The sequence below is a fragment of the Magallana gigas genome, chromosome 8 (assembly GCF_963853765.1).
Source record: "Magallana gigas chromosome 8, xbMagGiga1.1, whole genome shotgun sequence".
Lineage (NCBI taxonomy): Eukaryota > Metazoa > Mollusca > Bivalvia > Ostreida > Ostreidae > Magallana > Magallana gigas.
The window spans coordinates 39,257,546-39,281,774 of NC_088860.1; the positions used below are offsets into that span (position 1 = coordinate 39,257,546).

Genomic DNA, 24,229 nt, shown 5'->3' on the forward strand with positions numbered 1-24,229 from the left:
TTGATGAACAAACTAGTAATATCATCCGTGTAAGTAATGTAGTATCATAGATGAAATAAAAGTTATAGCTGTATACAACACAGGAGTGATATGCACATATGCACGATGTTTGAATTGATGAAATGATTTGTTGGTTTGCTTCATTTATCTCAAAATAACATAGAAATAAACAAACAGCTAGTAGTTGTTATGATATATTTTATATTTCAAAATTTTTAAATGGTTCCGTTCCGTTCCGTTAAATACCAATATCCACACGGGTAATGGTATTTTGCGGAACGGAACGGAATCAGAAGAAATATATTCAGGAGAAAGATTACTTAAGTAATTTTCATCGACGTTACACACACAGATTAATTGAGTTTGGTTTAAACCTCAACTTTATATTTACAGTGTCAATCAAACATCATAAAACAACTAGTGACTTTAGGTTTTCTTGGGAAAGAAGCGTGTATTGACTTATAGAGCAATGAGTAGCATATTATATGTAATACACAATTCATTAAAACAACAAAATGTGTAAAACAATCTTCCATTTACGATAAGTTAAATTGAAATAATGACGTTTAAAATAAATCTTGTTTCCCCTTTTGGGGCCTCTTAACTGGTTCCGTTCCGTTCCGTTCCGCAAAGTACCAATAGCCGACCACAATGAACAAACTTTTCCTCGTTAATTACCTCATCCAGACCCAAGTTTAGCAAGTCAACCAACTTCAACATGTTTTAATTCTTGTGTACCATATAATGACCATTGTTTTTCAACATATATCAAATAGGTAGCTACACTATGGAAAGACACTTTGATAGGTTACACAGTTATACTCGAAAAGGTTAGCTCAGGGTAAAAAAACACATGTAATCATTTAATGATTTTTTATTAAAAATATTTCAATACGAACTCATCAGTTCCAAACATTTTAATGAAATACAAACAAATTACTTATTTCACAACATGCGGCCAATGAATTCCCACTGCTTTGATTTGGAACAGTATGGAGTCTTTTTTGTGAAATGTTGTATCCACAGCGATGAGATGAATATATGACCATTATGATTGTTGTTGACAACACATAATATATGTACATGATATTTTGCAATGGTTTTGAGCCATGAACACAAGATTTTTATTCTAGGTCAAAAATCAGACCATTTTTTAACTATCATTCTAGTACATGTATTTGTGCTTGAAGAAACGGTCATTTTTGAACAGCTTCTTTAGGTACAATTGTATCAGGATACAGTGACTTTTATTTTGTTCCTCTTCATCCTATACATTTGACAAGCAAATTATTTATTATCCATGCAGATCATAAAAGACCTTGACGTTCACCTGCCAACAATGATCTCACTTAATAGCTCTGAAGCATTCACTATGTACTTGTGCGTAATGATCCAAACTGGAACTGTCTATACATGTTGAAACATTATCTTGTACAACGTCTGTCCTTTCAATCGATGGCCGTCATATAACACCGCTGTCATTTCATCCCATGACCATCATACGGGGAGCAATGCTCATGGACATCAGCTCCTGGAAGAGGAGCTTGCAGGCATACGGAATACGGATCTGGGAGATCTGCAATAAATATTGCATCGACTTTAATCAAAACAACTAGGCATCAATTTAATAACATGGCGCAACTCATTCTCAGTGTACTTATACCAATTATGCCAGTAAATGAAATTCAGTTTTGGCTACAAAAGCAGAGTCTAAGAACATTCTCTTTTTAAAAGCCTAAAAAAAACATTGCTGACCACTTAATCATTATGGTCTTAGCTCTACTTAGTGTCAGTTACCTGTGTCTTGTTTTTGCAGCCTCTGCATTCAAAGGTCTGGTTGCGGAGGTTGGCTATGGCTATGAGGCCGCAGAAGTTGCACACATGGACTCTGTACGGATCGGACGCCTCAAAGAGACGCTCTCGCAGGAACTGGGCAGCACCGTGAGCTATCTGACAATCTCGCTCCATCTCACCGAAACGTAAACCACCATCTCTGTAAAAATATAGGAAAATACTATGTTTTACTGATTTCCAAAATAGAGAAGTCAGAGAGAGAGAGAGAGAGATAGAGACACAATATTTTTAATTGAATAGAAAACTGTCAATATACATTAATTATAACTATCGAAGAACTTTATATTGTTAAAATTAAGTTTGATTATTTCTATTTCAAACTTATTTTAATTGGAAAAACAAATTCTCTATTTTTCTAGCATGTCAAGCCCTATTGTTTTTCCTATCTCTATTTTTTTGTCTGGTCTGTTCATCCCCCCTTTCGATAGCCTATCCGACCCCCCCTTTCCCTTCCCCCTGTACCTAGCCCTGCCCTCCATGGGCTGTCTGTTGAGGATCTGTAGAGGCCCTCTGGCTCTAGAGTGGATTTTGTCGTCCACCATATGCTTCAGTCGCTGGTAGTAGGTGGGGCCCAGGAAAATCTGGGCGTTCAGCTTCCTGCCCGTGAATCCATTGAACAGCACCTAATGTGAAGGAAAACTAATTCAGTTACAAATGTTCTATCAAAATTATTCAAAACATATGAGCTCAAATTTTTAAGATACTTATTGAAATATTCAGTAGCATAGTTTATTTTTCAAAATTTTAAGTTAAAGCTGAACACCGCTCGTAAATAGGAACCGTCACACAGGTACCTGGTATATAAACCCTTCGATTTCGTTACACCCGATTGCACATCTGAAACTCGTGGCCGACGTGTAGTGTTCCTTTCGTTGTCTTTGGATTTTTATGCATTTAATTGTTATTTATGTGCATATTATGTCTGTAAATAATGCAATGACCAGTTCATTTGATGTTAGTACTCTCCTGATTTGAAAAAGTGCGTAAAACTTGACAATTTCATCGCGACCGAGTAACATGGCGTGGCAAGATGTACGTCCACACAGGTGAGACCTCTACAGCGATATACTTGGAACTGTTAAGAGGTCTATGGCTTATAAAGGGGTGTAGGAAGAGCGGTGCTGAAAGAGAAATATGGCGGACAGTGCCTATTTACGAGCGGTGTTCAGCTTTAACCTATGTATTAATCTAACTTGGTCTTAAATAAATAAAACACATCTAAAGCAAATACTTGAATATCTTTGAAAAAATAATTTAACATATTTCTTAAAGGAAAAAAAGAGCTAATTAATACATGTATTAGCCAGTTTATTTTCAGTTGATTAATTATCAGCTTTTTCAAAACATACTGATTTCTGCATAATGATCAATATGATCCTTTTATATTTAAGAATCGACCAACATAAGAAGTTTATCCGTTGAACCAAAATAACCAGATATCCTGCATAAAGGTTCATTCTACTGCAGTTGAATAAACAATAATGCTGATTCAATCACACAATTTATAATATGTACAATAAATCCTGTATGAAGCTTCTGTTAGTGTAGGTAAATAAGTAATATTGCTGATTACACCACACACACCTCGTTTCCTCGCTGATGATATCCGTACTGATGGAGCAGGTTGGAGACTTTCTGTACGTTGACGGCGTCATTAAAGGGCGTGGCATCTCCAATCTCGCCCTTGTTGGCGGCCACTTTTCCCTGGAGACACTCGATCAAGTGACCGATGGTCATACGACTGGGGACAGCGTGGGGGTTGATAATGATGTCTGGGGTGATCCCCTCACAGGTAAAGGGCATGTCCTGTAATCACAGTTTAAGGTCGTTATAACATTGTTACTTGTATATACTGGTATTCTTTAAAATGGTAACATTTTTTCAAGTTCTCAGATTTGAAGTCATCAAGAATCTTTCAAAACGGTCAACTGATAAACTCTCCAAGAAATTTTGTCTCATTAATGTTATAACTGTAGATCTTATGATCTATTCACATTGTTAAACATCAGAAATTAACTACGGTATTCCAAAATCATTCACTTTCACATTATATCTCCAAACCCTTCCCCTTGTATACTGTGAATGTAGAACAACAACGATCCCCTGGCACAGTACCTCTTGTCTGTAGGTGATACCACAGGTTCCTTTCTGTCCGTGGCGACTAGCGAACTTGTCGCCGATCTGCGGCGTCTTGACGGTCCTGACACGGATCTTACAGAACTTGTAGCCCTCTTGGTTCAGTGTAATCATCACCTGGTCAATAATACCTGTCTCGCTCCGCCGCATGAACACGCTCGCGTCACGCTTGGTGAACCTTTTGGTGGTACCCTCCAGCTGTGTGAGAGAGAAAATGTCCAATGGGTCAGATGTTATTTCATTAAACTTCAATTTCATATGTGAAAATGCCATTACAAAATATTTGTTCTTCATACTATTCAAGCTTTGTTGTGATATCAAGATGTGTGCTATACAACATTTAATCTTTTTAATTGCGCAGAAGGTCAGTTTTTAATATTCTGTAAATTATCCTTTCCAATGCATGCATGCCGGAATATATTTCCCCAGTTAACAACTTATTTGGATTTAGCAGGGGTTATTTTTGAACATTCAGTCAAAAGATAATATCAATGCAAATCCCAGTACATGCATGCTTCCAACGGTTCACCGTCTATATTGTTCTGACATTCACCTCATCTTCGTTGGCGGGGAGTGTGAGAGTCTTCCCAATCAGAACGTCGTCTCCCGACACTCTGATTCCAGGGGAGATAATTCCGTCCTCGTCCAGTTTATCATACACAGCCTGTCTCATGCCTACAACAGAGTGACCACCAGTTAGCAAGCTCAAATATCAATACATATAATTTTTCATCAATAAATCACAGACATTTCTCAGATAATTGCTTGATACTGGCATCAATTAATTTAATACTTAGTACTCAATATGTTTAAAATCAAACATAGGGCAAACAAAATCAAGTTTGGAGATGGGCATACTAAGTTTTGCTACTTTGGTCACAAATACCAAAGTTCATTAACATCTTGGTAACAACATTAACATTTGATCCTTTAAAGTAGTCCGAGTATCGCACTACGTCATAATACGGATTTTACAATATTGGTTCGACTTTTACAAAGCGTTTTTGATACCCGGTATTGATTTTGCTCCACAATCGCTGTTGTAAACAATGGCTATAATAAGCAATTAGAACGGTAATATATGTATTCTATGAGAGATAGAAATGATTAATGTTGAGAAACTCGATTCTGTTAATGTAAAATGAAAAACGAAGTTTCTGATTAACCAGGATCTCAGGTATGCTTATATTTTCTTTGTTTTGCCCCCCCCCCCCCCCCCCCCCCCCCCCGAATTTTTCTTTTTCTTTTACTAAAACCGGTTTAAATTTAGAGACAGAAGCTATTTCTAATTTAATCAATCGTTAATTAATTAATGTTTAAATGATATCTAACATTGTTAACAGATCTAGGCAGAAAACTGTAGCAAAATGTGTTTTTTACGGATATTTTCGTCAGGGTCTACTTGGTTTAGAGCTTATAGCGTGAAAAGTAATCCGTCAACATTGAATTTTTTTTACCAAATCTTTTTTCTAAGATGTCAATCTATAGAATAAACACCATGAATTTAAGTTTGAGTCCATAAAATAGTAAAAAAATTACCAAACGCGATACTAGCATTGCATTTTTTGTATTCTATTTTGATACATCAGGTCCATAAAGCGTACTTATTTACAAAAATTTGCGCAAAATTATTGATGAGATATGGCTTAAATAAATATTTATACTCTATTTTGTATGTTCAGTTCTAATTTTCCCAAAATTGGTAATTATTTTTAGGAAAAACGGACGTCTGGCAAATTTCATAATTGTCAATAATTTTCGCAAGGGGGTACACCCGTCTGAGAGGTGATAACAAACAAACTAGCATGTAAACATACATATTTTCTTTTCTATATGTATTGCTAGAATGTATATTTATCATTTAAAGCTAAGCTTTTAATGATTGAGCCCATTTAGTGCCGAGTATAGGACTACCTTAAAGCAGCTTTAACCATTTTTTATGACACAAGATACTATTGTACCATCTGTATGTTACCCGAGACATCGTGATAAAGGCCATACCTTGGACATTCTCTCGAGTTGGTTTCTCAAATATTTCCTCTTGGTCCAATCCTTTCTTTGATTCTGAGTCTTTGTAAGATCGGAAGAAAAAGGACCTACAAAAGAATTGCCACTGATGAGAAAACGGCACTTCAAAATGTTAGAAAGAATACAGTACATACATTCATCTGGAAACTGTTCACCTAAAGTCCATTCATTGCGGTTTACGATTCATTTTCTTGTTGAGTTTTATCGTTACATGTAAATGACCCTGACCTGAAGAAGCCCCTCTCGATGGCTGAAGCATTGATGATCACCGAATCTTCCTGGTTGTATCCTGTGTAGGACGCGATGGCCACAATCGAGTTAATACCTGTAAACCAGACACATTCAGTACACACTCAATTCACAATAATTAGCCAATCAAATAATCAATACAGAAATAACAGATATCTACACAGGAGACCCCATAACTCAGCAAACATCAAAGTATCCTATCAAATAACAGTGAACATGGACGGGATGATCCAACAAAAGTTTATCTATACTGATATATATCAAATTTGCTTAACAAATAATCGACAAAAACAATCAAATAACAAAATGGACAGGATAATCAGGCAACCCATGTTGACAACTCAGATTCAGTCAATAACATAACTGAGGAAGGAGAAGGGATAATCGAGTGAAAGCTGACCTGCGGGGAGCTCCCTGAATCGCAGGTACTCCATTGAGCGGGTGGTGACCAGGGGTTTCTGTGGGTAGAGCAGGCCGTGAGCCAGGGTGTCCATACGCACGTGGAAGTTGGTGATGTACACCCCCATAGCTTGTTTACCCATAGCAGACTGGTAGGTGTTACGGGGTGACTGAAAGAGTGAACGGAAAAGAGATGAGTAAATGTGTATTAGGAGAAGCATTTCAATTAACAGTGTGAACTACATTCTAGCTTTGTACAGTATGCACAGACAAATTAAACCAACAACACACTTACCGGTACATGAAAATTTTGTTTTCCTCTAATAAATATTTTGCAGAAAACTATTTCACACACTATGCCTCTAAACTTCTCTAACACATAGACATGCCTTCCTAGTTTTTACAAACATCTCAGGTTTATTAAAATTACCTTCTTTTGCAGCCAAAAAAATCAATGCCCACCTTATATCCTCATAATAAAACTAATAAAGAAGTCAAAACTGACACTCTTAACTACAGGGGAGATTACCTGGTTATGATCGGGGAATGGAATGATGGAGGCACACACACCCAGGATCATGGCAGGGTGGATCTCACAGTGGGTGTAGGTGGAGCAGTACTGGACATCCTTATCTGAGAGGTCGTCCGGGGTCATGGCCAGCATGATGGATTCCTCCTCCAGGGGGTCAATGTATTCAACCACCCCACTGGCTACCAAGTCCTGCCAACTGTGACACAGAACAGAACCATACAATGACTTCATGTAACATGAAACAAAGTGATACAGGGACTCGTAATAGTATATAATACCAAACAAAACATACAGGATTCAGTATTACACATGATAGAGGATGTGCAGGGACAAAATGTCAGTATACGATATGGAACGAAGCCAAACATTACTAGAACTCAGTTTATAATACTGAAAAAACAATTCAAGGACTCTATATAACCAAGTGCAAAGCAAATCAACAACTCAGTATATGTGACCAGCCATGACATTTTTGGTCCAAATGAGGAATTTTTCAAAATTGAGATTTTTGCTTATTCTTACACCTTATATGTCCAAATTTAATATTATGAAATTTTACTCTCCTATACAAGCTAGTTTTTGAGATATGACGTCACAAAGATTGCTCGAGTATCTAGGGATTTGTGCTTATTGTGCATTTCTGTATATAATTTCTGCATCTGTTTGATTACATGTAACACATATAAAGTTACATGTAAAACACCTTTTAAAATGCATTCTTAGTTGTTTGGAAGTCTTTAAGTTAGTTATATCATGCATTTACCCATATAAACCAGTTGTAACCAGATAATTCAGTACAGTATGCAGTATATTAATATTATTGTTAGCATTCTATGAAACAACTGGTCATAGTAAAATGAATATCATTGGAAAAAGAAATTCAGGTTTTAAAAATGCCAGGTTTTCACTTAAACCTCTTTTAAAAATATATCAAGAAATAAAACTTTGTAACAATTATATATCATGTTTTAATCAATCAATCAATCAATTAAACAATCATTCATTCAATCAATCAATCAATCATTCGTCCATCCATCCATCCTTCCATTCAATTATCCAATCATCAATCAATATTGTAAAAAATATGAAAAGAAGTTGAACAAACACAATCTTTAAGTGAAATTGAAATATCATCACAATTTACATGGATTTACATGTAGCTTAATTTATATTCTACATGTTGTTTTGTTGTGTCCAGTCAGTTTACATTTGCTGCATTTCCTGGCCAGTGACGGTAAGTCTATCTTGATGAGGGGTTTTGGCACAGTTGGCTTTGGACAGCTTTCCTTGTTAACACAATAGGGAGCAACCTCATTGAATAGGTACCACTGTCTGTGTGCATCAAGCCCTGATGGAAGAATCACTAATGGGAGAACAGTAGGGTCAACTGCTGCACCAGCTTTGAGGATGTTGACTGACACTTCCTGACTTGTTGCATACTCCCTCACAAACACAATACCTGGATGACCTTTGTCCATTCTGAAACATTCAAAGCAATTCCTACAATTACCCACACATTAGGTGATAGAAAAAAAAAACATTGGGTACAAATCATAAAATGACATATATTATGTACTTTATTATATTGTTATACTTTCATGTTAAATACTGAAATCTGATTGGTTTAGACGCAGTTCATAATCTGTTCTATTACCCTCAGCGTTAGCAACGCACTTAGCAACGGGTAACATTACGAATTGTTGCATGCGCGAAAATCATGCGCGTACGGTTCGCCTTAGAATTCACGTCATTCCTATCTAAAAGCAGTGATGTTTTCTTTAAAATTAAGACATTCAGTATAACAAAATAAATAGTGCCTGTTTGGGAGGATAACAGTTGAAATTGACACCCCTCGAAAACCATTGTCAACCTCAGCTTCGCGTCGGTTGACAATGGTTTTCTCGGGGTGTCAATTTCAACTGTTACCCTCCCAAACAGGCACTATTTATATATTATTATATTATATACTTTAGATCAATCAATTTATAAAATTACCTAAAATGATGATATGATTTCAAACTTGGTATTGGTTTACAGATCCTCTTGAAGAAGGTTGCCCAGTCATAAAAGAAGAGAGGAGCAACAGGATCATCCACCAACTGCGGGACATTGTGGCCATTCCTGGAGGATTTCCAGACGCTTGCAGCAATTTCGGCTAAGGTTTCAACATTCGAGTGCCTCCATTTGACTTTCCATAACCCAAAATGCCAATCTGGGTTAAACTTGGTGTGGCCAGATTCCATCATAGAAAATTCCACTGACTCATGGAGACCTATCATCACTCTCCACATACCATATCTATTGCAAAAAATATCATAAGCATGCAAAATCATTCTAGGTATAGAGGACACTTAATGCATTGTTATAAACTACAAACTGAAAATTTTCTTTCCAAGTTAAAGGTTTCTGATCTATTCATTTGACCCTTACCATTGAATGGGGGGGGGGGGGGGGGGGGGGCTTATGATAAGTTTTATTGACATTATCAAATACAGTACGTGCATATATATTAAATGGAAACTTAAACCAAACTTATATTTGACACAAAACTTAACTAGTTTAAGTTTTTTTTATTTACATTTCTCTATGAGATATTTACCCGATGACTGTGTTATTTTTGTTTTGCCCACTGCAATTATCCATGTGAAGCTTCACATCTGTTTCACCAAGACCATGGTACATGAAATGGTGATGCAGCATACTGGTCACAGTGTTTGCGCCTTTATTAGAGTGCTGAGCTTCATCCACAAGTTAAAATATTTGGGTGCCTAAAAGTATAAACATTACATTCAATTTATAAAAAATAAAAGTAATTATTTCACTATGTAATTTGCAATAATTCAAATCACAAAAGTACACCTCGCCAGATATATTTTATCTCATAATACATAATTATGTATTCTCATAGTGAGTATATTCAAAGATAATTGATAAGAATCTTAGTCATGTACCTGATCCCTCACAGCAGATGCCAAAGCATTGACATTTTCTAGGTGTTTTAAAAAACAATGGCCCAACTTGTTGTGCATAGTGAGGATAATGCACTTGTTGTGCATAGTCAAAGCTATAATGAAACTCAGATTGCAATGTGCAGGGTGGCTGGCCTAAGAAAAAGAAACAAAATATTAAAACTTATTTTTTTGCAGAACTAAACTCATTAGGCAATGTTTCAATAACAAATATAAAAAATTGAGTTAATTTATTTGTAGAGTTTAAATAAACATATTACACTTCAACATTAATCATTGTATTTAGCTTATATTTTAGTTAAAATAAATTTTTAATTTATTATTATACATACATAGTGATATTGACTAATTCTTAATTCATGTATATATTTTACAAATATGATTTAGGGATTTCACACATACATTTCATTATGCATGATCCTACTTTAGAATGAATATGCAATACCTCTTATTTTTTGCTCTGGAGCGAGTTGGGCAAATGTTGATTTGGCCTCAGCACACTGATCCCTGTAATGATCCCTCTGTTCTTTGACATGTCCAACGTGCTCTTGATATTTTGATAAAATATCCTCTTTTTCCTCTTCGTTCAAATTGCCGCTGCATGAAAGAGTTGACGAAAAGGACTGGCAAGTGTGACAGAGGTCTGTGGCAGGCTTCATGATCAAAATATGGGGGCACTGCTCGAGCCATACTGTTTTGAATTGTGATAAACATATCTTTCTCAATGACATCTCATCAGCAAGTGTCAAATATTCCTGGTGAACTTCTGCTTTGGTTTTGTCAGAGGGCAGTAAAATAGTTTTCTCATTTCTGAAATTTGGTAGCCTGCCAGGTAGGGGAAGTCCATATTTGTTGGCATAACTAATAAGAAACTGTTTGACTCTCTTCACATCCTCCATTGTTAAGGCATGTTTAGGGGATTTACCTTTGTTGCCATGAATTCTAGCACCAAACCCATCGTGATCAAGGGATCTAGCAATGGAATCAATTGTTTTCCTACTTATCCCATGGGCGAAAGCAAATGTCTCTCTACACACCTGGATTCCACTAAAATGATAAACTTGTCTCACCCTTTCCCTTTCCTTTGTCTTGTGTTTCTTGGCAGATGTTTCTGAGGAATTATTCCTATGATGGAAGAGCTGCACCTTTATCAGCATATCTAGTTCTGATTTGTCTGTCTCTAAACATATATTTCTGTAATCATTGAGCACATTTCTGTCAATAACGGAGCTACAAGGCTTACCATAGAGTCTACTACATCCACACGTGTTTCCATAGAAATCATACACACACTGTGCCTCTCTTTTGTCATAATCAGAAATTTCAAAGTCATTATCATCGTTGTTATTCAGATCATTACACACATCTTCACTATCACTGTCACTTTCATCAGAAACACTAGTTACCGCTGAGCACTCGGCGCCGACATCAAATTCCACATTTCCGAAAAACAAATCATTCACATGCGACAGTTCGTCGTTAAAATCGTCGTCCTGGTCTATAATTGATGGGGGGATCGTACTAGCACTCGAAAACACGCTGCTTTGACTCATGATGACATTACGAACACATTTCACGGTGGACAAAATAACGAGCAGAAGATAGTTTACATTGACAGCGGAAGTTACGTTTATGAAAAGGGAGATAACATTGACAGCTACTTTCGCTTTCATTTCATTGTATTTAAGCAATATAATCGGTCTAAAAAGGCATTAATTACATCTCGATATGCGATGGTTTTATTTCACATGGCAAAAATTTAGAAACAGCATACTATTTATAATTCTAACAATTTGTTTCTTTTCCGGCGAAAAATAAAAAGGGGGTAAAAAATCGGCGGCTTGTTAAAAACGTGCGATGTTTATGACGTCAATTCTTTGTTTTGCAAATGCCGCATTTGGACCCAAAGTCTCATGACGCGTCACATATAACAAAGTGATACTAGGAGTAAAAATTCAGTATTTATCCTGCAACTACCCCTTGCATTGACATAATAAAGGTAACCCATATAAACCACAGTTATATTTGGTCAATGCCCCAATATAGTCTCATGCATTTAACAGATGTTCAAATGCATTGTTACTTCATCTTTCTTGCTTTGTTTATGCCATGGCATCATGTTTTCAATTGCAGATATGCAGAGACATTTGTCGAATAAAATTGGTTTGAGCCGCAAAAATGTGATTATGTTGCAGGATAAACAAAATACAAGATAACTGTCTTGAAATATAAGCGATACCTGGGCTCAGATCAAAAACGTGATGAAGGCTCGTCTTCTGTCACGTTTTCTTACCCTCGCCCAAATATAGCTTATATTTCAACAAAACATAACAGCAACTCAATATCAGAATATAAAATGGAACAACAACAATGTAGGGACTTAATGTCAGTAGATGACAAGGAGATAAATTACTATATAAAAAAGCTACATGTTAGACAATAGCCCCTTCAATGTTTTGTTCATAGTCAACAACCTGCAAGTGGATAGGCTTGACATGAAGAACACCAATGACAACATTACCGTCTGCGTCTAGAACATTTTATCAGGTGTCATTTAGTACCACAAAATCATATTGTAAATTTATCAGATAACATCATTCATCTATAAAAACTAAATTATCACATAATCAAATACTGTATACAGGAAAATATTCGCCCCTGTTTATTTTTTGCCCCTTACGTCCTCGTTGTTAGTGGGTGTATTTAAGACAGGGCAAATTCAAACTTCTCAAATTATTTCTCTTCAAGCACGACCCTGTATGGGGCAAAGCTGTAAGCAAGTTTAGAAGGGCAAAAAATTTCATGGGGCGAAAATAACCTGTATACAATAGTGAACCTCCCCCATCTAATATAAATTTTAAAGAAGTCTGGATGCAGCTTCAATGTGCTGATGAAGGCATGCACACAGGTGGGACAAGAACACCTGAATAAAGCCCACCTGTAGTTGTTGTATTCTCGCTGCTTTAACTGTTTAATGTGACTCTGTTTCAGTAGCAGTTTCTGGTTTTCTACAATCAGCAGTGGACGGCAAATTCTGCCAGCATCGGTATAGATACGAATTTCTCTGTCTCTTATATCTCTGATCATTGACACCTTAGAAAAAACAATTATACGCACAAAATTTTCATGTATATTCAAAATGTTTACAGTTTTTTCATCTGTCTTAAATTCTATAACGTACCTCTGAGACAATGATGTCCATTTCACGTCGCAGTTTACGGAGAGTGTTCATAAGCTGTTCAGGGTCTCGATGAATTCCTACCCAACAACCATTCACAAATATTTTTGTGGCACTACAAAAAGAGAAACCATACTTTAAATCAACAACAAAACATATCTAGGCAATTTCATTTCACTATGTGGGGGTGGGGTGAGGGGGTGATGTTTGAGGTCAACCGAGACATACTCTTGAATGGCTGACGGGGACACCTCCTCTAGGTTTTCCATGCTCCACTCCTCCAAGAACTCCAGAATGGGGGACGGCTGAGAACCGACAGATATATAGGCCATCAATGCCAAGTTCTTCACCAGCCCTACAGCACTTCCCTACATAGTACATAAGAAAGTGAAAGTAAACCTACACAATAGTGAAAGTAAAGCTCAACACAAAGAACATTTTCTATTTAATTGAATCATCAAAACATCACACTTAAAAGTTTAATATTACAACAAAGATATAAAATTTGAAATCAATGATAATTTTGGTTTAAAAACAACAAAATTTTTACCCAAAGGAAACATGTGCTTCTACAGTATCACAAAAAATAACATCCATATTATTTAAAACCACTGATATATCTTCACTCTTTACCAGACCTCTTACCTCTGGGGTTTCTGCGGGACATATCATGCCCCACTGAGTGTTGTGAAGCTGACGCGGTCGAGCGAGCTTTCCGTCTCGACCTATCGGTGAGTTCAATCTTCTCAGATGTGATAGTGTTGAAGCAAATGTCAACCTGTTCAACACCTGAAATGAAGCATTTCCTCGTTAAGAAGATTTCTATCCATGATACAAACAAAACATCACTATATTACAAGAAAGGTTCATTCATTTGTAGTCAGCAATTTAAAAATCGTGGCAAAAGATTGGTTTCAGAATGTACCCGTTTGCAAATAAACTTTGACACTATAACAAGTAAATGGCAATTTTTCAAACATGAGGAAAACAAATTATTCCATATTATCAAATACCTTAATTATATAAACTGAACAATTTGAATGTATATTAAAATGTAAATACACTTTCATCATAATCAATCCCCTTCATTTTTGTGCAATGTTTCTCCAGTCCTAAATCTCTTTCACTTCTCACATGTCTCTTCATCTCTATTAGCAAAACACATTTACAAGAGCATTCTTCTGTCTTAACCCCCCCCCCCTTTCCTGTTTACCTCTCCATCCCCATTCTTTTAACCTGTCCATCACCCCTTACCTGTGACACCCCTGCCCGGGCCTGATGGGCCTTTTTCTGGTCCCCCCAGTTGCCTGTGGCCAGGGAGTACTTGAGTCCGTCCGTGATGATCCTGGTCTTGATGGCCAGCTCCAGGTTGAAGTCTTTCCCTCTGTCAATGAACTTCTGGGCATACAGCCTAACCTCCTTCATCAAGTTACGGAATAACCTAGGATTATTAACAACAATTTCTCTCTTAGCAAAGAACCACAACTTACACTATTTAACATTTTATGATTTGGACCTGGAAAGATTATATGGCCATTTTTTCCTTCAATTTTTGCTTCTTATTTACCATCCAAACATCTCTGTATTTATAAATTTTTTGGGGCATGTTCAAACATGATTAACTTAAACTTAAAACTTAAATTTATTTTAGTTGATTAAAGTTGCTTCCTATTCCATGTAAATATCTTGAAATAAAAATTAAATGCTATAAATCACAATCTGTTCTGTAAAGCTAACTACCTTTTCATTTTGGCCTATAAAATCTTAACAATTCTTGTCCAGATGAATAACAATTTTGAGGACACAGATGACATAGACAAGATAGACTCTGTCATATCTTACCCTCTGAATAAGAAGGCCAAGAGAGGACCAGCTAAATCCAGGCGCTTGTTGCCATAATGATCTCTGTCGTCCACTTCTCTTCGACCAATAGCAGCCAGTAGTAATCGATGCACCATGTATCTATACATGTGTCGTACAGACAAGATTACATTGACGAGAATAAACCTTAGAACATCTGCTACAACCCCAAATGTAATTCCCGTTTGATTTTGTAATTCAGTAATATTGTTGTCTTTTACACCGTGTCTACTTACTTTTTCTTAAAAATCTCATTCAGTACAAACAAGGATCGTTGACATTTGAATGTCCAATAAAAAAATTAACCCTTTCATTTGTCTTTTCATTCTGTAATTCATTTACACCCCCCTTTACCCAAAAGGGCGTTGTGTCTTACCCTAAGAAGTAAGCCTTCTTGGTCTCACAGAAATCACTCACTCCCACGTGAGGCAACATTTCCTTCTGCAGGATCTCCCTGGCATATTTGATTCGCTTCTCCTTGGTCACACCTGGCCGAGCCCCTCTCGACCCAATAAAGTTTAAGGCCACATTTTGCTCCTGAATCACAAAGGCTTCATCAAGAGAGGGTTTCACCTGAAAAAAAGTTAAAATAATATAATGTGGCACAAACACATAAAAAAAAAAAATATTATGTGACACACACACACAAACATAAATAACCCCCCACAATTCAATATGTAATGAAAAAGATAGAGATAAAAGCTAGCATCTTTGTCGTTCTAATTTCCGAAAATTAATTTATTACAATTTTTTTTTTTTAATTGCCATCATAATCCTCCATACAATTAGTGGTAATATAATGAAGTTAATTTCTTTCTTGCATGCTTATTTCTCCCCTTACTTCTATCTTGTTTTTTTATGAATAAATGTAATTTCCCAAACATCCTCTTTTTCCCCCTTTCAAAAACAACAAAATACATAAATGAATAATCTTTTACCATTTCCATCATTTCTGGATCATCAAAATCGTAAATGATGTGCTCCAAGATGTCTCTGTCTGACACGAAGCCAAGGGCTCTGAACACAATGATGATGGGGATCTCCTGCTTGATGTATGGAAGAATGCCGATGATCCTCTGTCCGATGGCGCTCTTCTTGGCTCCCTGTAAAACGAGGTCAATTCCTGACCTTAAATACAGTCATAATGCATATAAAAATCAACAGTGACGTATTTTTACGATAACTCAGACACAACTTACACCCCTCTCCCCTGATTGTTATTCTAAATACCCCACCATCTCAATACATACACAACTTGCTCACCCCTCTCCTCTACAGGCACAAATCTTATCCCCCCCCCCACCCCTTCCCCTTGATACTCTACCCACCTTTCCAACTTATAGACTACTCACCCCTCCCCCTCTGGCCATCATGTTGACCCACAGGGTACTGGTCGGTCTTGAGGAATGCTCCAGACATGACCTGATCTCTGTTTTGAAGGCATATTTAGAGTCCTTTTGTTGAAAGACATAAACTACAAGAAATGAAATGGCTTATTATGTTAAAATCATACTTTTCAAAAATTCTTATTTGAACACAATATTACAAAACTTAATTAAAGGTGTACCTTATTTCTTACTTTACATCTGCATGCAATCAAAATACTAAGACCTATACAAGATAATAAAGTTTAAGCCAAAAAAATCACATGGCTTTCTTAATCTTTACCTGTATTTGTAGCCATCTTCTCCTGCGCAATGAGAACTTTCTCTGACCCGTTTATAATGAAATACCCTCCAGGGTCCAAAGGGCACTCGTTTAACTCTGTCAAATCACGGTCCATTAGGTTGTATAATAAACAGTATGTCGACCGAAGCATGATGGGTATTTTTCCAATGAAGGTCTTTTGATGCTGCGTTTCAACTGGGTCCTCGCCTTCTTTTACCACTGTCTTTGTGATGTCCACATAGAGAGGAGCTGAGTACCTGTAAAATCCAATTCCCTTTTTTTCACATTTTAAATACATTTGTATACAAGGAAAGCTGAGTATCTGTAAAGTCCAATTCTCTCATCATATTTTAAACATACAGGGGTCCTTGAGCCCACTACTGCAAAATCTGCCTCTCTGTTATCATATTCTAAACATGTATACAAGGGGAGCCGAGTATTTGTGAAGTCCAATTCCCTACCGTTAAATTTTACATACAGAGGAGAACATTATCAGTAAAATCCAAATGTTTAGCTACTAATTTATTACAAGGGCACCGCTAAGCGGAGCATCCCTTTGTGACATGACTTGTTGTAGGGAAAAATGCATTATTTAGGAAAATACATGTAAATTTATCAGATCAAAATAAATATGACACAAGTATTTCTTAAAACCACTTTGAATTCATCATTATTTATTTCATCCCAATCCCCAAGCTTTGTGGTGTAAAAAATTAGGGAGGGGTTACATTTATGTGGTTGCACAGTATTCCTATTCCTAGCAGAAACACAACACATATGCTTTAAAGTTTAATAATTTAGATTCATTTAATGACATTCATTTTAATACAAGCATACATAAATGATCCGTATACATTTTGAAACGTAGCTGAAGATCTAGCAATCTGTAGTCTGCTCTGATGGACCATTCTAGTTGCTTGTCATATGTCAAACCATAGTAGTATACATTCAGCTATTATTAATATGAAACAAGCATTCTGAGAGTATTGCATAAGAGCTGACACACATACATGCATACGTACATATATACAGACACACACACACATACACGCACAGCAGTGATGCTATATCCCCCTTGCAACAAGTTGCTCGAAGGGATGAAAGGCTTCTAAAACTTGCAGACTGCGATTAACGTTTGCATGAAGTGGAAAAACAACCAAACCAAATTCATACATGTTGACTATGCTATTCTCATAGTAAGATGAATTCTCATCTCCAATACATCCACTGTGTCTTTAAATAACCTTTTTAAATCCTATACTGTTCATCGTTAAACTAATTATCCTCTTTAAAAATTACTTCCTCTCCAACCGCCCTCCGATACCCCCACCCACCTGTGTAGTAATATTAATTTACCTCTTCTCTCCATAAATATACACTCAATTTGTAAATGTGTCTGAATACTAGTTATATATTTAAAGTGCAATGGGACTTTAAAGTAGCGGTGTCACCAATGATGTGACGTCACAAAATAATTCTGAAAATATTGGACTTCGACGTGGCAGGTTATGATACTTATGCGTAGAACCTCAAACTTTGATATGACCATCAGACTTTGGAGTCTTACATATATAAAATAATAGCTACCATATATATATACTATAAGAGATTTACGTGAGATTTCGGAGTCTGGCCTCGTTTGGCATCATGGGACTGGGAGCTCCGTCTTTTTCCCAATGCGTGGGCTTGGACAGGTAAATTTGTTCAAATTTCAACAGGTATCTTGGCTACAATGAAAATTGTACAGATAAAGTAGGTTTTAATTCAAACAACCTCTGGAACATAGGACCATGAAAACCTAATAATATCCGTTGAGCAATGGTAAATATATTTTGTGTCTATGAGCTATAAATTCAGACAATCTAGTGTTTTATAAAAGAAAAGAAAGAAATTAATTTCTTTTAACTCTTTTCATAATAGTTTTCAAATGAATAAAATATTTTTAAATCATCCCACCAACATACTCTCTGAAATATGACAGATACTGACATGACTGACACACTGTCAGATTATACCTCATATCAATAGTTAACCATAATTTACATGTATATCATAACCTACAGCATTAGCTGCAAATATGATTCTATGTAGGATCTTTTTAACCTCAGTTTAAAAGAGAAAGTTATGCTTACTGGTGTTTCAACAATCCCTGATGTATGTTGTGCCTCCGCTTGCAAGTCGATTTGTGGGGAGTCCTCTACAATTCTCTGTACCGACATCTGAATAAACTCGTCGAACGAGTCCAACTGTTGCCGCACCAGACCTTTCTCATCAAAGTATGAGCTGATGACAATCCAACATGCTTCCTGCCAAAGGTCGGCGGTGATTTCATCTCCGTCATCGTCCGCCTCATATACCATCTCTGTGGAGGGGATAAGCAGAATGAGCAATCGGAAATCTTTCTTTAATGCCATAAATAACTTTTATATATTACACAAGGATTAGCATTGGATACATTTTTAATAGTGTTAATAATTTTAAGACACATGTAAATCTGAATAGTCATGACATATATGCACAGGGAAGATCAGAGACATAAATAACAGAGATTGGCAACTGATCAAAATCTCGCTGTCCCTATTGTAAAGTATTCCTAGTTTAAATCAGTATATCTTTCTAGTAAACAATTGTATCGAAATATAAACAGCTAAAACCTATTATTAAAACATTCAAAATATTATATTTTCATGAGTTTACGTCATATAAACAATATTAAAAGAGGAGTTTTAGGAGGCAGTTGGCTACCAGTCGTCCGAGATTTTGCCAATGTTGTACAGTTGGCCAATATTTTTTCTGTATATTAAATTTATTTTTCAACTTTTTGTTTTAAAAATGTCTAAAACCTATATGCACATTTTTCATAAAAACAATATACTTTTGGTTTAAGTTCATTATCTCAGTTTACTAATATGTAGTTCTCAAAGTAAGGTTGGTCCAGTAACATTTTTCAACAACAAAACACGCTAATGGCAGAGTTGCCAATTTCTGTTAGTTCTGTGAAGACACATCATTTATTTTATGCATCATCATTCTTCATATTCAGAAACAACTTTAGTCTCCCAATTTAAAACTGGCCGTCATATCAATGACAGACAGTACATACTTGACATCTTACTTTTTCTCAACAATTTACGTAATTATCTTAATAGAAACTGAGTGAATACGCAAATGCATCAAACTGCTGACAATATAACCTTTCATTGTGAAAACATTACTGCAGTAAATTGTTTATAACGTTTGACAAAGAACTAAACTTTCTGTGTTCTGCAATCGCCCATTACTCATATCTCTTAAATCAAATCGTCCATTCATCATGTAAAAAATATCATCTAATGTTGTGCAACAGAAAACGCCGTGTTATGTGTGTCGATTGACGCGGAATTTCTCAACCGGAAGTTGATATCAAAACAAAAAAAGGTATTTTATTTTTGCTTGAATTGCAAATTTCAATCGTTTTTATGTACACTACCTTCTTCTTGATTATACATTATCGTTCTCTAAATCAGTAGCAACTGATTTCACTTTCGATTACAAAGACTTAACACTGATTCATCTCGATTTAGACCTCAGACATTTATTCCCTCCTCGCCCTCTGCTGCTTTTGGCACTGCAACCTTCGGAACACCTCTAATGTTATATATGTACGATTTGCTTAGCCAGTCGTAACTACTCGGCCATTTATGTTATTTTTAGACTGGTTCGCTGTCACTGATTACGAGCGCGCCTCGTACAATCAATAGCGGCAGCGTATGGAATCAAGGGCAGGCTATCCAGTCTATGTTATTTTTCGCCAGCGGAAATGGCCGAGTAGTTACGATTGCCATTTCCGCTTGCGAGTTATTTTTCGATAGCGGAAATGGCCGAGTAGTTACGATTGTTTTAGTTGGCGTATATCTTTCCTGAAAGAACTAAAGTTAAAAATAGATTGTACTATGAAGGTAACGGTGGTTTCGCTCCGATCACTTGTTCGCGCTGAGAGGTTTCGCGCCGAGTGGTTTCGCCCCCTTTCAATATATTTTTTGAATATTAGTAACGATCAAGGATTACCTGGATTTATCGATCTAAGCAAACCCCAAATAATTGCTAACATCGTGTTTGTGAACTATTAATTCTTCTACATATATATGGTCATTATAAACAGTATACAAAGTACGACATTGATAATATCTATGCATTGGTCAAATGGACATAAAAAAAATATAATATAGCTTGCAAAATAGAAAATATTCAATGTCCGATTGAAAATATAATTAATAATACATTAATTTAACATGTATATGCAAGCATCTTATGGAATTTTATGCATTAATTTATTTATTTATTTTGATTCATTTTATAATCTATCATATCAATATAATATAATATTATAGAAATATATATTGCATTATATTTTAGGTACTCACCAACTTATGGCAGTAGAGGCAACATTCACGAACCATTTCTTCGCTATACTCTTTCGGAAAAAAAAACGCGCTAACGAATTCTTGAGATCCTCAGTCATCATTTAGTTCTCCAAATTAGATCGCAATCAAAGCTATTTATTTAACGGTTTTATTGATGATGGATTAATTGCCGACTAATTAAACTGCTCAGGCGATGTTCGTGCATGTGTATAAATTTATCGTCTAATTAAACTAAATTACTTTCTAAAACATTTAATTTACCACTTATGTACAGTATAGATAGAAATAATTTAAATTACATATTTAAAAACAAAAGCAACAAGCAGTGTGTATTGTAGTGTTTATTTATACAATGCGGGCGAATCCACTCGGGGCGAACATGTATTCGGAGCGAAACAAGCGATCGGAGCGAAACCACCCGAATATCTGGGGTAAATCCTAGACTGGTTAAAAGCCTAGGGTGAATCCCCTATTTTGCTTATTAGGAACTCCTCGGACGTATCTCACATTGAGCTTGCGAGACATTCGAGGTGTTCCCACAGATTATATAAGATTTTTACAATTGTGTATATAGACGACTTTAAAAACTTACTAGGCTAACTGAAAAGTATGCATTAGATCTACGGAATTTATTATGTCAGCTTTATTACCTATAAGTAAGTAATATTGATACCTATATATTTTATTTCAATTCTTATTGTTCAATTCGATACAATAAAATTGTTCTTGCATTTCAATTGATTATAATAAACTGAAGCGTTACGATATCCGAGTACAGGCGCAGATCGGTGGGAGAAAGGCTCCACATTCACAAAACCATCTGATTTCTCAATTCCCAATTCCACAAATATTTATCCTGGATATTTTTTTATTATTAATTTTTTATATTTTTATTTGTGTGTGTGTGTGTGGGGGGGGGGGGGGGTGTTAGATACATTGAAAACGGGAATGTCAAAACCATCAATTATCCCATATTTTCCTATACGGTTTTTGTCTTTACATGTACCAAAACCCAGAAACCCAACAAGGATAGATCGGTTCTATAAATTCAAAATTATTGCATTAATGCAGTAAACCAACTGACATACTCTTTTAAGTATGCAGAGGCGTCCGGAAGCAAATTAAAGTGTGTGTGTGTGGTGGGGGGGGGGGTCACCAAAATCTTGAACCACCCCCCCCCCCCTAAAAAGTTTGCCAATCCTCAAAATCATAATGCAGGGGTTGGGGGATTGGGGTGGGTAACCGAAGTGCATTGTTAAAGTAAGATGTAAAAATTTTTAATATTGAAGTAGTTTTAGACTGCGTTCAGGTTATTTTTTACCACATTAAAACACTTAATGATGAATTGGAAAATACTATGCTTGATATATACTAATATGCTTATCTTTGAGGGAAAAAAGTGTTCGGGGGGGGGGGGGGGGGGGGGTTATGATTATGAAAATGGAAATCCGAAATTCTTCGATGAAAAATTAATAAATTTTTTTAAGTGAATCTCCCAGCCGGAAAAATGAGTAACGGCAACTTTGTCACTTATTCCAATTTTATCGAAGCTGAATTTCGTACATTATATAAAAGTCGCAAAGAATCTTTTCACTATATTTCTTTTTTTTTTGGGGGGGGGGGGGGGGGGCGATCTCAGCCCATCTACGTCTAGGTTTAATTTTGTGGGTTTGTGAAACCCTGTTCAATAGTAAATTATTGATATTATTACGATAAGATAACTTGTAAATGTCTAGTATTTACTTTTACGGAGTAAAGCATGACATTCCACAGACAGATCAGAGGTATAATTTTTAATATGTTTATAAATATATGATTGTGTATGGATTACAGATACATATTGTGGGCTGTATATAATGTCTGAATAAATACTATTAACGTACTGTTTTGAGGAGAAAGTGCGTTTATAACTCTTCATTCAGTAATCATTAATGCCTCCCTTTACTGTATACCCATGAACATGTGACAGTGTGACGACAATGTGTATTCACTGTATATGTGTAAATTTTGTATCTCTTATAGTAACCCACAATGCATTGCAACTCATTCATGATTAAACCAGTCGGTAATATTAAACAGGTCACATTGTTGTCTCGTAATCCTTTATTGAATGAAAATCGCATTGAAAGACAACCAGCTAAAAACTGCAATAAATGTGGATCATCCCTATAACATATCTATTCAAAGATCATTTCCAAGGACTTAAAAATCTGTACGATTCGATTTGAGATCGATCATTTACCTTGGAAAACCCAACTTTCTGTTTGGGGAATGGTGAACAATAGTCTCGTTCAACCAGACGCTCGGCTGTTTCCGTATATCTCCGACAAGCAGAGATTTACAGAGACAGCCGAGTGTCTGGTTGAACGAGACTAGGTGAAAAACGGCCTTTTTACCCACTTACTAATACGCCTTCAAATGTTATATTTTCACGATATTCTACTTGATTTTGATTTATTTTTTCCTTTCTATTTATCCTTACCTAAAAATCCATCAAATCAGGTCATTGATTTTTTCAAAACACAATTGTTTACTGGGACTACTTGCGTTAACACTGATCACAGGGTTAAATAGTAAATCTGACCTTACAGACAGCTTGAATCTGTGTACCATTCAGATAGAGAACCTGTTGGAAAGCCCCGATAAGATACGGACTCAAGATAATCTACTTGTAGGGACATAGAATCCTTTGATTTTCATTATCCCCTAGCATGCAAATCCACATTTAGTTTGGTTTAATTTATGGTAAACACACGTCTCGTTCTTTACACACTTTTTTCTCTTTTAAACGTCTAGTTATCTGAACGCATGTTTGAAATCTTTGAGATATAAACATTTTAATAATGATCAAGGAGGCTCGACACCTCATAAAATTAATAAATGGATTTTTAATTGGTTTTCATTTAAAATATGATTTTATAATAAATGACCAATTTAAGCTTTAGTTTATTTT

General features: G+C 36.0%; 2 protein-coding genes across 3 annotated transcripts; both read right to left on the minus strand.

Moving 5' to 3' along the window:
* Window positions 1-858: 858 nt before the first annotated feature.
* LOC105343101 (DNA-directed RNA polymerase II subunit RPB2) lies at window positions 859-20,502 on the minus strand. The gene is made up of 23 exons (XM_066068950.1): window positions 20,343-20,502; window positions 19,006-19,235; window positions 18,488-18,600; window positions 16,874-17,130; window positions 16,558-16,679; window positions 16,144-16,308; window positions 15,582-15,778; window positions 15,188-15,307; window positions 14,600-14,786; window positions 13,991-14,134; window positions 13,574-13,713; window positions 13,349-13,460; window positions 13,106-13,260; window positions 7,196-7,394; window positions 6,668-6,836; window positions 6,247-6,343; window positions 5,992-6,086; window positions 4,544-4,665; window positions 3,970-4,188; window positions 3,439-3,660; window positions 2,317-2,477; window positions 1,798-1,993; window positions 859-1,576 (listed from the first exon to the last, which is right to left on the minus strand). The coding sequence occupies exons 1-23, from the start codon at window positions 20,359-20,361 to the stop codon at window positions 1,484-1,486; spliced, it is 3,534 nt and encodes a 1,177-aa protein (XP_065925022.1). The 5' UTR covers window positions 20,362-20,502; the 3' UTR covers window positions 859-1,483.
* LOC117685791 (uncharacterized) lies at window positions 8,083-11,907 on the minus strand. Of its 2 annotated transcripts, XR_010708495.1 has the most exons (5): window positions 10,613-11,907; window positions 10,150-10,302; window positions 9,798-9,966; window positions 9,194-9,496; window positions 8,087-8,677 (listed from the first exon to the last, which is right to left on the minus strand). XR_010708495.1 is itself a non-coding variant. In XM_066068951.1 (3 exons), the coding sequence occupies exons 1-3, from the start codon at window positions 9,896-9,898 to the stop codon at window positions 8,365-8,367; spliced, it is 717 nt and encodes a 238-aa protein (XP_065925023.1). In that variant the 5' UTR covers window positions 9,899-9,950; the 3' UTR covers window positions 8,083-8,364. The 2 variants fall into 2 exon arrangements, 1 of the variants encoding a protein (XP_065925023.1); XM_066068951.1 differs by lacking the exons at window positions 10,150-10,302; window positions 10,613-11,907 and having other exon boundaries at window positions 8,083-8,677; window positions 9,798-9,950.
* Window positions 20,503-24,229: the final 3,727 nt, after the last annotated feature.

Coding starts and splice junctions, on each gene's coding strand:
- LOC117685791 (XM_066068951.1), bottom strand. CDS start 9,898: ATGCTGCATCACCATTTCATGTACCATGGTCTTGGTGAAACAGATGTG. Junction 9,497..9,797: donor AAAAATAACACAGTCATCGG/GTAAATATCTCA, acceptor TTTTTGCAATAG/ATATGGTATGTGGAGAGTGA. Junction 8,678..9,193: donor AAATCATATCATCATTTTAG/GTAATTTTATAA, acceptor TGAATGTTTCAG/AATGGACAAAGGTCATCCAG.
- LOC105343101 (XM_066068950.1), bottom strand. Junction 6,344..6,667: donor ATTCAGGGAGCTCCCCGCAG/GTCAGCTTTCAC, acceptor TCTGGTTTACAG/GTATTAACTCGATTGTGGCC. Junction 6,087..6,246: donor ATCGAGAGGGGCTTCTTCAG/GTCAGGGTCATT, acceptor ATTCTTTTGTAG/GTCCTTTTTCTTCCGATCTT.